Genomic DNA, 13492 nt, shown 5'->3' with positions numbered 1-13492 from the left:
AACAGTGTTGCAATTTCGCTAGCAGGCTGAACCCAGTCGATACAGAAAGTTTACTAGCAAAAGCTAAAGATACAGTGCCTTGCGAAAGTATTCGGCCCCCTTGAACTTTGCGACCTTTTGCCACATTTCAGGCTTCAAACATAAAGATATAAAACTGTATTTTTTTGTGAAGAATCAACAACAAGTGGGACACAATCATGCAGTGGAACGACATTTATTGGATATTTCAAACTTTTTTAACAAATCAAAAACTGAAAAATTGGGCGTGCAAAATTATTCAGCCTGTTTACTTTCAGTGCAGCAAAGTCTCTCCAGAAGTTCAGTGAGGATCTCTGAATGATCCAATGTTGACCTAAATGACTAATGATGATAAATACAATCCACCTGTGTGTAATCAAGTCTCCGTATAAATGCACCTGCACTGTGATAGTCTCAGATGTCCGTTAAAAGCGCAGAGAGCATCATGAAGAACAAGGAACAAACCAGGCAGGTCCGAGATACTGTTGTGAAGAAGTTTAAAGCCGGATTTGGATACAAAAATATTTCCCAAGCTTTAAACATCCCAAGGAGCACTGTGCAAGCGATAATATTGAAATTGAAGGAGTATCAGACCACTGCAAATCTACCAAGACCTGGCCGTCCCTCTAAACTTTCAGCTCATACAAGGAGAAGACTGATCAGAGATGCAGCCAAGAGGCCCATGATCACTCTAGTATGAACTGCAGAGATCTACAGCTGAGGTGGGAGACTCTGTCCATAGGACAACAATCAGTCGTATATTGCACAAATCTGGCCTTTATGGAAGAGTGGCAAGAAGAAAGGCATTTCTTAAAGATATCCATAAAAAGTGTCGTTTAAAGTTTGCCACAAGCCACCTGGTAGACACACCAAACATGTGGAAGAAGGTGCTCTGGTCAGATGAAACCAAAATTGAACTTTTTGGCAACAATGCAAAACGTTATGTTTGGCGTAAAAGCAACACAGCTGAACACACCATCCCCACTGTCAAACATGGTGGTGGCAGCATCATGGTTTGGGCCTGCTTTTCTTCAGCAGGGACAGGGAAGATGGTTAAAATTGATGGGAAGATGGATGGAGCCAAATACAGGACCATTCTGGAAGAAAACCTGATGGAGTCTGCAAAAGACCTGAGACTGGGACGGAGATTTGTCTTCCAACAAGACAATGATCCAAGACATAAAGCAAAATCTACAATGGAATGGTTCAAAAATAAACATATCCAGGTGTTAGAATGGCCAAGTCAAAGTCCAGACCTGAATCCATTCGAGAATCTGTGGAAAGAACTGAAAACTGCTGTTCACAAATGCTCTCCATCCAACCTCACTGAGCTCGAGCTGTTTTGCAAGGAGGAATGGGAAAACATTTCAGTCTCTCGATGTGCAAAACTGATAGAGACATACCCCAAGCGACTTACAACTGTAATCGCAGCAAAAGGTGGCGCTACAAAGTATTAACTTAAGGGGGCTGAATAATTTTGCACGCCCAATTTTTCAGTTTTTGATTTGTTAAAAAAGTTTGAAATATCCAATAAATGTCGTTCCACTTCATGATTGTGTCCCACTTGTTGTTGATTCTTCACAAAAAAATACAGTTTTATATCTTTATGTTTGAAGCCTGAAATGTGGCAAAAGGTCGCAAAGTTCAAGGTTGCCGAATACTTTCGCAAGGCACTGTAGATAGAGAGAGGCAGGCAGGCGGAGTGGAGAAATTAATACAATGTGATTAAAAGAACCTGAACCAACTGTCATTGGTTTAATCCATGACACAGAGTTGTGGGGAGTTCATTTTATTTGGAATAATCTTTTATTTTCTTATTTAACGCTGTACCACTACAACAATGCATTTCATAAAAATTGGTTAAACTAGAGCTCCTGCATTTTTAAGGAAGCTCATGTCTCATTTTGGGGGAATGGGTCTCCCCCATAATTCACACACTGCTCTCACCTCCCTCTCTAGATCCATGTCCATGGTCCATTTTCAGCTTTCCACATTCCTGAAGTGTTTCATTATGATAGGAATTGGTATGCAAGTTATTGTACGGTATTCTAGGCTTGCATCCCAAATGGCACACTATTCCCTGTATGGTGCATGCACTGTTTGGATCAGAGCTCCATGGACCCTTGTATAGGAGGGTGCCATTTGAGACACAGCCCACAGAGAACGATCTCTCTTCTCAACAGGGGAATGTGTAAAGAGGCCAGACAGACAGACAGACTTCCTCTCATGTCAGTGTTACTGCTCTTCAACATCACAACAGAGCACGCTTTGAATTCTAGACTCGCTGGCCTAGCCCTTTGATATGTAAATGTGCACCTTCGTTGCACTGGCGGTGATACCGAATGAAGGAAACCCAAGGTTTTTCTATTGAACACTATTTATGATCCAAGGGGACTTTGTTAATTTTGAATTAATCAAGGCACCATTGTCGTAATCATTTAGGTAAACAAGCTTTGAAAATTAGTTTTTAGTCTATGATAAAAATATGAATTTATAACACAGTACAAGTGACATTTGTTATACCAGCACTTAAGAAAACACCAGTACATACAGTATATTGTAAACTGTCAAATGAACTTTTTTAATCTGTATTTATGGCTTTGACTTGGGGGCTGCTTTTGGCTTCTCATTCTGATCTACCTCCCTGAGCGGGTGAACGTGTTTTATGGAGCCATTTCTCAGCCTAGCTACTCCCTGGTGCTTTATTTTGGAAGCAGAATGATACATTTTTAATAGGTTCTCCATTTGTTTGTTTTGAGTTCAATATTAAAATAACTGATCTTTCAACAACCCCCGTTTTTTTCTTCCTCCCTCCATTTTCCTCCTTCCCTCCCTCCATTTTCCTCCTTCCCTCCCTCCCTTCTGCTCCCCCCACCCCTCTAACCATCTTACAGTATGCTAACACCTTGAGGTAAATACAGTATAAACCCGTTTTCACAGAATAATTATTGCATTATGACACTTTATCACAACACAGATCATTATCAACACACCTGTTTATGCTAGCTAAATGCAAGTATAACAACCAGACAAACAAACAACAAAACAAGCAGGAAGATGAAAGCAGGTATAAAATAGATCAATCCTTCCTGATAATTATTTCATTAGAGGCTGAGTCATAAATCCCATTTAGTATTATGTATGTGCAATGTCACTCATGAATCATTAACTTCCCTTGTCTTCACATGCAGGGCTGTCAACACATCACAACACAATTCCATTCACGTGCATTGCATATATTTTCATAAACAACAACAGAGGAATGCAAAGGAAGTAGGGTATTTTCTGACTGCAGATCAGTGAAGGCATTGTGTATAGTAAATGGCTCAGTGGTTGAGGGCCGGTCCAATAGCTCTGTTTGGAGCTACAGTATGGGGGTGATTTTCACAGGGTCATCTCAGCCATTGATTGACTGACAGCTCGACTAAGTTCTACCCATCATGGGGATGTCCAACTAGCATTAGGCCTCCATCTCCCCCCATGCCATCACTGGTCAATTGAGCATGGAACACAATGAGGGGACCATCAGCATCATCTACGTCCCGGGAGAGTGCCGCATTGAATTTGGTGGCCTCACTGCGGAGATATAGAAGAGGATGCTCACTTTATTGTCCTCCATCAGTCACACTGTTCAGTGTCCTTGGCTCTCTCACTGCTCTGCCCCCCACACCTCTCTCTCACAGTGATTTAGTGTCGGTCTGAGTCTGACTCCCTTCATAGTACACTACTATTGACCACGACCCATAGGTCTCTGGTCGAAAGTAGTGCGTTGTATCAGGAATAGTGTGCCATTTGGGACGTAGCCATATGGTGCCGGTCTGGGAGACCTGCAAGCCAGCTAGTAGCCTAACAGAAGTTCTGCCTATCTGTCCACACTGCAGCGAGCTGAGGCTATAGTAGTGGAGTGACTTCTCACACTACATACCTGGCACTCTAATAGGACAGGGTTTAGCCCCGAGATGAGCCCTGGCACACAGCTCTAATCTATTACACCCCCACATCCACACGCCTCCAGGCCACCAGAGAGAAACCACAACTCCATACTGAGTGGCTCTTAGCCCTCTTTATTTACCTTTTTTCAATCTCTTTCTCTTCCTCTCTCTTTTTTCATAGTATTATTTCTATATACTCCTCTCTCTCTCTGATTGACTTTCTTTTCCCTCTCTTTGATACAAAAAACTAAAACACCACACACACACACACACACACTTTCAAAGCGTGATGAAGGTATTGTTCTGCGTTGGGCCACCTGTTAATCCTGCTGATCTGTGGCATCTTCTTTGCCTTCCTCCATGGGTGCCTTGCACACCAGGGCCCAAAATAACTCCACTAACCTCCTGGTATAATATCCAGCTCAAACCACAGATGTTTGTTGTAAGACTGTTCTCTCCATTTCAGCACGGTATGTGCTCTATCTGATAGTGTTACACTGTATCCAGACAGGAAGTCTGCATTCAAATGAACAGAATAAATGCAAATTAGATTTTCATAACTTTGGGGTTTAGTTCGCTTTGTACTTTCAAAGGACTTTAATCTTCATTGAATAAATATTGAAACGCTCACTGGAAACCATTGATTCTTAAGTGCCCAATGGGTGGCACTGTGTCCACTTGTATCTAATACTTCCACTTACTTCAGCTTTTGTTTGACAAGCAGAAATCCAGGCTCAAACGTTTCCCTACTCCACTGAAGACGTTGCAGCTGTCTTTGCACTTAGCTCTCCTCAAACATCATCTGACCATTACCTTTTTCAGAGTCCAGTAATAACTCATCAGGACCAAAGGAGCGGTAATGGTTTAGAGGCTCTCCGATGATTTAATGTTCATACAGCCCACTAATGGCATTTGTGATAGAGAAATGAGACTGCTGACAGTGTCTGGCTTTGGCAAAATTAAGTGTTAAATTGATGACTACAGACCGGGTTGAAAAGGTCCACTAGACTAGCTGAACACTGACAATGGTTCTGACTTTGAAAAGTAAAATTGTTAGAGAGGCCAAGTTGGGGAGGAATAATTACAGTTTGTCCTTCAATACTGCTGTACGACTGTTCATTTTGCTTTGTGTTTTGCGATTGGAAATTGTGTTCCTTTTTTTATTGCATCTCTTTGGTGACGTATTGTTATAGTGTACATTTGGAATATGTGATAATATTAAAGGAGATAAACTAGCACCTCACATTTATTTGTGACCATGGACGCTGTACCGTATTTATCTGCTCCAAATATAAATCATATACAGTGCCTTTTAAAAGTATTCATCCCCCTTGGCTTTTTTCCTATTTTGTTGCATTACAACCTGTAATTTAAATGGAATTTTATTTGGATTTCACGTAATGGACATACACAAAATAGTTCAAATTGGAGAAGTGAAATGAAAAGAATAACATGTTTTTAAAAAAATTGAAAGTGGTGCGTGCATATGTATTCACCTCACCCCCTTTGCTATCAAACCCCGAAATAAGATCTGGTGCAACCAATTACCTTCAGAAGTTACATAATTTGTTAAATAAAGTCCACCTGTGTGCAATCTAAGTCTCACATGATCTGTCACGTGATCTCAGCATAATTAGACCTGTTTTGAAAGCACCCAGAGTCTGCAACACCACTAAGCAAAGGGCACCACCAAGCAAGCGGCACCATGAAGACCAAGGAGCTCTCCAAACAGGTAATGGACAAAGTTGTGGAGAAGTACAGATTAAGGTTGGGTTATAAAAAAATATCAGAAACTTTAAACATCCAAAGGAGCACAAATAAATCCACGATTAAAAAAATGGAAAGAAAATGGCACCACAACAAACCTGCCAAGAGAGGGCCGCCCACCAAAACTTACAGACCGGGCAAGGAGGGCATTAATCAGAGAGGCAACAAAGATAACAAATATCTCTGATCTCTGAAGGAGCTGCAAAGCTCTGTCCATGGGACCACTTTAAGCCATACAATCCATAGAGCTTGGCTTACGAAAGAGTGGCCAGAAAAAAGCCATTGCTTCAAGAAAAAACACATTTGGTGTTCGCCAAAAGGTATGTGGCAGACTCCCCAAACATATGGAAGAAGGTACTCTGGTCAGATGAGACTAAAATTGAGCTTTTTGGCCATCAAGGAAACCGCTACGTCTGGCGCAAACCCAACACCTCTCTTTACCCCGAGACCAGCATCTCCACAGTGAAGCATGGTGGTGGCAGCATCATGCTGTTGAGATGTTTTTCATCAGCAGGGACTGGGAAATTGGTCAGAATTGAAGGAACGATGGACGGCGCTAAATACAGGGAAATTCTTGAGGGAAACCTGTTTCAGTCTTCCAGAGATTTGAGACTGGTACGGAGGTTCACATTCCAGCAGGACATTGACCCTAAGCATACTGTTAAAGCAACACTCGAGTGGTTTAAGGAGAAACATTTAAATGTCTTGGAATGGCCTAGTCAAAGCCCAGACCTCAATCCAATTGAGAATCTGTGGTATGACCTAAAGATTGTTGTACAACAGCGGAACCCATCCAACTTGAAGGAGCTGGAGAAGTTTTGCCTTGTAGAATGGGAAAAAATCCCAGTGGCTAGATGTGCCAAGCTTATAGTGACATACCCCAAGAGACTTGCAGCTGTAATTCATGCAAAAGGTGGCTCTACAAAGTATTGACTTTGGGGGGTGAATAGTTATTCACACTCAAGTTCAGTTTTTCTTTCTTATTTCTTATTTGTTTCACAATAAAAAATATTTTGAATATTCAAAGTAGTAGGAACGTTGTGTAAATCAAATAATACAAACCACCCAAACATCTATTTTAATTCCAGGTTGTAAGGCAACAAAATAGGAAAAATGCCAAGGGGGTGAATACTGTCGAAAGCCACTGTACAGTATATCACACATTTATTTTCATTGAATTTTACTAGCTTGGTATTCGTCTCATCATGCTCTACGTCTGGTTGGCATGCGGGATAAAGTCTTTCTAAATGAGAGACAAAATTAATCCTGTACAGTATTTAAATGATCCCCTGGACAGGAGCCAACAAGGGTTATGACAAACATTTTGCCACTAAACAATATCATTACTTTAGGCTTACTACATATCAGCAGCCCAGTCATTTTTTTAAAGGAATCTTTTAGAGGAAGTGAATAAGCAGACAAATCCACCACAAACACGTTTTTTCTGACTAAAATCCTCTTACAAGCACAAGCCCGGATCTACTGCATGGGCAATTAGTTATCTCCCTCTGTTGTTCATTCTCAGTTTGGGCAAGTGTGTAACTTTGTTTGTATGTGTGTGTGCTTGTGCGTGCGTGTGTCACAGGATGTGTGTGATTGTGCTCATGCATATTCAGGCGCGTGTGTGTTTCTCTCAGCATGTGAATGTGCATGCCTCCCTTGGTAGGACTGAGGATTCCTCTACAGTGACCTCTGTCTATTGTCTCTGGTAATCTTTTCTTCTGCAAAGGGGATGACTAACCCCCAATGTGTACGTCCCCACCCTCCAAGCCTCGCTCTGCATGTTTCTGTATGGGCAGACTAGGCACCAGATGATTATCCCCTGAAGCCATTACCATGCCTGAGTAGGGGTCTGCCAAACTGTGCAGAGCTGCTGCTGCTTCCCCCTGCCCTCTCCTCCTCTCACCACTGATGCTCAATGCAGGGGCGAGGAGAGAGCACAGAGATCAAGATAGAGAGAGGGAGTAGATAGAGAGAAAGACAGAGAGAGAGCAAGAGATTCAAATAGGGGCCTGTTTGCACACACCACTCTAGAGACGGGCAGCGATCCATTCTAAGGCTGTCTGTAGGCGGCTCAGCATTCTGAGAACACGGTCAAGAACTCATAATGACTCCATCTCCAACCTCCTATCTTTCCCCTTTTCACACCCATCTACTCATACCCCACTGCGTCCTAGACATGGGTCGAAGAACATGTTGTTTAGAAAACTACGCTGTGGGGGGATCCAGTGTGAGTGGCTCAACGATCTTCCCCATGGACAAAGGCTTTGTGCAGTCACCTCCCAGCGAGGGGAATACATCACACTGTTCCATTGTTGTGATGGCACCATATCAAACACAGGAGGGAAAAAACAATAAAGGAGCGAAAGGATTGAAAGGCATCCCTGGCCCATCCATCTGCAGTATTTACGATGTAAACAAATAAATGTCCTCATTTACATCATAATCATAATCTGGGCCTGTCTTCTTTTCTAATCCATTGTTCACAACTGGAGAAGGTCAGATTTGATGATCTATAGCTATGATCCACTCGGAAGCAGATCATATGTATGTATGTACGTTTGTGTGTGCTTATACAAGCACACAAGCATAAGCGCAGCCAAGCACACATGGCACAGAATCCACATATGTATTCTCTACAACCATATTTTCCTGCATAGTTCTAAGGATAAACGGAGTATATTCATATGCATTTGTATATGTGGGAGGATGGACATTTTTTTTTCTCCAACCAGAGAAACAATTGAAGAGTGTGTGATTCCCCAAAGTATCATATTCAGTCACTTTTTCATACATCCCCTGAAAGGCACAGAAACAGAACAGAAGAACCAATTAATGATACCATTTTGTCATGTCTGCACCGGTTTAGCTACTTTTATGCTTTTGAACTTGATTCAAAAATCTGTATTTTCCCCACTAATAAGTTTTGAACAGAACTTTTTGGATATATTGTCCTTCAAACTATTGGCCTCAAAAGGTGCATTTTCACATTTATACATAAACAACCACTATTGTGCTACAAGGGAAATGCCTCTGAAATACTACAACAGGAGAGCTTCTGTGAAAATGCACAGTGCTCACATAAGAGCTTTGCCTGATAATGGAGCAACTGCACATTTTAGTTCTTGAAAGCACCTGGTTGGGTGGCGTTGACGAATCTTGTTATATTTAACTCTGACACAAAGGTAGAAGATTTATGTAATTATTCTCTCTTTCGCTCATTCATGCATCATACATCTTTTTTAATCAAGGGAGGGAAACCATCTTTCCAGGAAAAACCTAAATAATCTATCTGAGCCATTAATATCCAACAGCCGAGACTATCTTGAAAAGTAATGGATGCATCCCGATGTGACACCCTACTCCCCATAGGGCTCTGCTTAAAAGTAGTGCGATGTGTACGGAATAGAGTGACATTTGGAACTCAGCCAATGTCTACTTCTGACATTCATCTTTTTCTCCTTTGCATTTTGAAGATATCCTCAAACATGTCGGCGTTGTATTATGCAAAGTTATCTTTTCTCTGGCAGTTTTACTCTGTTTCCCGTGTTATACCACTCACCGCGCTGCCAACAAATAGCATTTAAAATCACTACTGGGGTTTTAACTGCCTCAAACACCACCACCTAAAACTTGCCAGAGGGGAACTCAAGAGTACTGTGCGTAGGGAATGCATGTGAGTCAGTGTAAGTTGGAAGTGGGAACATGTGCAGAAATGGATGGCTCTAAGCAAGTTCTTGTTTGTTTTGACGGGGGCTAATATAAGCCTAGTCAATGTGTACAAAATGTGTACAAAAGTAGGTTCAGTATCCAAAAGGCATTTGCCTATTCTGGCAGGTCAACATGCCTTGAGCATATTTATTCATTTTGCAAAGTGACCATATGACATTTTACATGAATCTTTCCATGGCAGGTTGAGAATATTTATAGCAGTGGCACTTAAGATTTAATCTCAGAGCAACTGTCCGTACAGTAATGAACAACACCACAGCAATAAACTACCAGCAAATACTATAGAAATGAATCTGTGAGTCTGTTTCCCTAATGGCACCATATCCCCAACAGAATACACTATTTTTAATCAGGGCCCATAGGGCTCTGGTTAAAATGTGTGTAATATATAAGGATTAGGGTGCCATTTCAGACAGAACATGCTACACATTAGTCTGTAATTTCTTTTTTTTTTAAGCTAGTCATATAGGTTCCATTTACCAATACAGACTAATGGGCATATATATATACGTTTTAGATTTAATTCACAGCAACGACAAAACAACTTTACAATAATAGTACTATATGAACATCTTAGCCAAACACCTGGTACCATTTCTACAAAGCTTGAAATTACTAGTCAGCAGTATATATATATATATACACGTTTTAGATTTAATTCACAGCAACGACAAAACAACTTTACAATAATAGTACTATATGAACATCTTAGCCAAACACCTGGTACCATTTCTACAAAGCTTGAAATGACTAGTCAGCAGTATTGCTGACCTCATGAAAACATATGGGACCATTAATCCATGATATTGTCCTTAACAATGTCCTAATAAAGGCATTATGTGGGTAGACTGTATAGCCAATCCCCTAGAGCAGGGCTCTCCAACCCTCTTCCTGGAGATCTATCGTCCTGTAGGTTTTCACTCTGACCCTTATCTAGCCCATTTGATTCTAATAATTAGCAGATTGATATACTTAACCAGGTTAGTTACAACTGGGGTTGGAGCGAAAACCTATAGGATAGCTCTCCACGAACAGGGTTGGAGACCCATGCCATAGAGGCCTGATACTAAAAAGCTTATGCAACTGAAGCAGTGGAGGCTGGTGAGGGGAGGACAACTCATAATAATAGCTGAAATGGAATGAATGGTACGATATCAATATGGACAATTGTCACGCCTTGACCTGAGTATTCTTTGTTTTCTTGATTGTTTTGGTTAGGTCAGGGTGTGACATGGGTGATGTATGTGTTTTTGTACTGTCTATGGGTTTTTGTAGGTTTATGGGGTTGTTTACCATCTAGGTGTTTATATATGTCTATGGTTGCCTAGATTGTTTCTCAATTAGAGGCAGGTGTTTATCGTTGTCTCTGATTGGGAACCATATTTAGGCAGCCATCTTCTTTGGGTATTTCGTGGGTTATTGTCTATGTCTAATTGCTTGTGTCTGCACTTTTGTATGATAGCTTCACGTTAATTTTGTTATTTAGTATAGTTTGTTTAGTGTCTATCTTTATTAAAAGTATAATGTATTCACATCACGCTGCGCCTTGGTCTTCTCACTACGACGAACGTGACAGAGTAACCCACCATAAAAGGACCAAGCAACGTGATTGAGAGGAACAGCGCTAAATGGAGAAATGGACCCGGGAGAAGGACGAATGGGTAACAACCTGGGAGGAGATTGAGAGTTGGTCGGTCGATCCAGGGAGAGTGCCAGAGCCTGCATGGGATTCTTTGGAACAGTGCGAGGAGGGATGCAGGAGAATGGAGGAACGGCGAAGATATAAGGGTACACGGCTAGCACGGAAGCCCGAGAGGCAGCCCCAAGAAATGTTTTGGGGGTGGAACAGGAGGACATTGGCTAAGTCAGGTAGGAGACCTGAGCCAACTCCTCGTGCTTACCGTGGGGAGCGTGTAACTGGTCAGGCACAGTGTTATGCAGAGATGCGCACTGTGTCTCCTGTGCGCATTTCTAGCCCGGTGCGCTATATTCCAGCTCCTCGCATTGGTCAGGCTAGAATGAGCATCCTGCCAGGACGGGTTATGTCAGCTTTACACTCCAGACCTCCAGTACGCCTCCACAGCCCAGTACATCCTGTGTCTGCTCCCCGCACTCGCCCTGAGGTGCGTGTCCCCAGCCCAGTACCACCAGTGCCAACACCACGCACCAGGCCATCAGTGCGCCTCCAGGGTCCAGTACGCCCTGTTCCTCCTCCCCGCACTTGCCCTGAGGTGCGTGTCCTCGGCCCAGTACCACCAGTGCCGGCACCACGCACCAGGCCTATAGTGCGCCTCGGCAGTCCAGAGCGTCCGGCAACAGTACCCAGTCCAGAGCGCCCGGCAACAGTACCCTGTCCAGAGCATCCTACGACGGGCCGCAGAGCGGAACCTCCTACGACGGGCCGCAAACCGGAACCTCCTATGACGGGCCGCAGACCGGATCCTCCCACGACGGGCCGCAGACCTGAACCTCCCAGGACGGGCCGCAGACCGGAACCTCCCACGACGGGCCGCAGACCGGAACCTCCCACGACGGGCCGCAGACCGGAACCTCCCACGACGGGCCGCAGACCGGAACCTCCCACGACGGGCCGCAGACCGGAACCTCCCACGACGGGCCGCAGACCGGAACCTCCCACGACGGGCCGCAGACCGGAACCTCCCACGACGGGCCGCAGTCCGGAACCTACCACGACGGGTCGCAGTCCGGAACCTACCACGACGGGTCGCAGTCCGGAGTCTACCACGACGGGTCGCAGTCCGGATCCGCCAGAGTCTCCCTCATGTCTGGAGCCGCCAGAGCTGTCAGCCAGCCAGGAGCCACCAGAGCAGTCAGCCAGCCAGAGCCGTCAGCCAGCCAGGAGCCACCAGAGCCGTCAGCCAGCCAGGAGCTGCCGATGCCACCTGTCACGCCGGCGATGCTGGAATCTCCCTCCTGTCAGGAGCTGCCAGAGCCGCTCCTCAGTCCGGTGACGCCCTCTACGATGATCTTCAGTCCAGGGCCCACTGAGAGGGTCCCCGCTCCAGAGGCGCCACCTAAGTGTGCCAAGACTGAGGTAGAGCGGGGTCCACGTCCTGCACCCCAGCCGCCGCCGTGAAAAAGGCCCACTGTCACGCCCTCCCCTTTAGATTAGGTTTCACAGTCGGAGTCCGCACTTTTCTGGGGGGGTACTGACCTGAGTATTCTTTGTTTTCTTTATTGTTTTGGTTAGGTCAGGGTGTGACATGGGTGATGTATGTGTTTTTGTACTGTCTAGGGGTTTTTGTAGGTTTATGGGGTTGTTACCATCTAGGTGTTTATATATGTCTATGGTTGCCTAGACGGGTTCACAATTAGATGCAGGTGTTTATCGTTGTCTCTGATTGGGAACCATATTTAGGCAGCCATCTTCTTTGGGTATTTCGTGGGTTATTGTCTATATTTAGTTGCCTGTGTCTGCACTTTGTATGATAGCTTCACGTTCGTTTTGTTATTTAGTATAGTTTGTTTAGTGTCTATCTTTATTAAAAGTATAATGTATTCACATCACGCTGCGCCTTGGTCTTCTCACTACGACGAACGTGACAACAATTGTGTGTATGACATTGTTCCAATCATTCCGTTCCAGCCTTAACTACTGTGAGAGCCCGTACTCCAATATAAAGTGCATCCAGATACCACGTGACCGATGAAGACGCTTACCCTTTTGAGAATAATGATTCCTTCCTGATTGTGTTCACTGGTGAGGATGCCAAACATGTTGTCGCCGTCCCCCGGTACGACGTTGTACTCTACTTCTGCGTTCTTCCCGATGTCCAAGTCATGAGCTTTTATCCTTCCCACAGCAAAACCCACTGCAGAGGACTCGGGGACTCTCAGGTGAAAGAAACCTTACAGACAAAAACAAATAAATAGATTAATCTAGTCTAGTTCATTTTCAACTTCTGGCATTGTATTGGGCTTTTTTTCAGTGTGTCCCGAAATGGTTTGGAAGTGAGCAACAGGGCAACTGCATATGCTAATTGGCATTGTCATTATTTGTGTAAAGCAGCAAGGGAGAGAGA

The 13492-nt window shown here is 43.8% G+C and overlaps 1 protein-coding gene across 1 annotated transcript in view; it reads right to left on the bottom strand.

The window, feature by feature from the left end:
- LOC139367231 (cadherin-12-like) overlaps positions 1 to 13492 on the bottom strand; it is a 109360-nt gene that overhangs the window by 40994 nt on the left and 54874 nt on the right. Inside the window, exon 5 of the mRNA XM_071105453.1 lies at positions 13131 to 13318. Coding sequence (XP_070961554.1) covers positions 13131 to 13318 — 188 coding nt within the window. The remainder of the gene's footprint in view (positions 1 to 13130; positions 13319 to 13492) is intronic.

The sequence above is a fragment of the Oncorhynchus clarkii genome, chromosome 15 (genome assembly GCF_045791955.1).
Source record: "Oncorhynchus clarkii lewisi isolate Uvic-CL-2024 chromosome 15, UVic_Ocla_1.0, whole genome shotgun sequence".
NCBI classification, from domain to species: domain Eukaryota; kingdom Metazoa; phylum Chordata; class Actinopteri; order Salmoniformes; family Salmonidae; genus Oncorhynchus; species Oncorhynchus clarkii.
The sequence above is the reverse complement of the archived record's forward strand: the minus strand, read 5'-3'. Positions and strand labels throughout refer to the sequence as shown.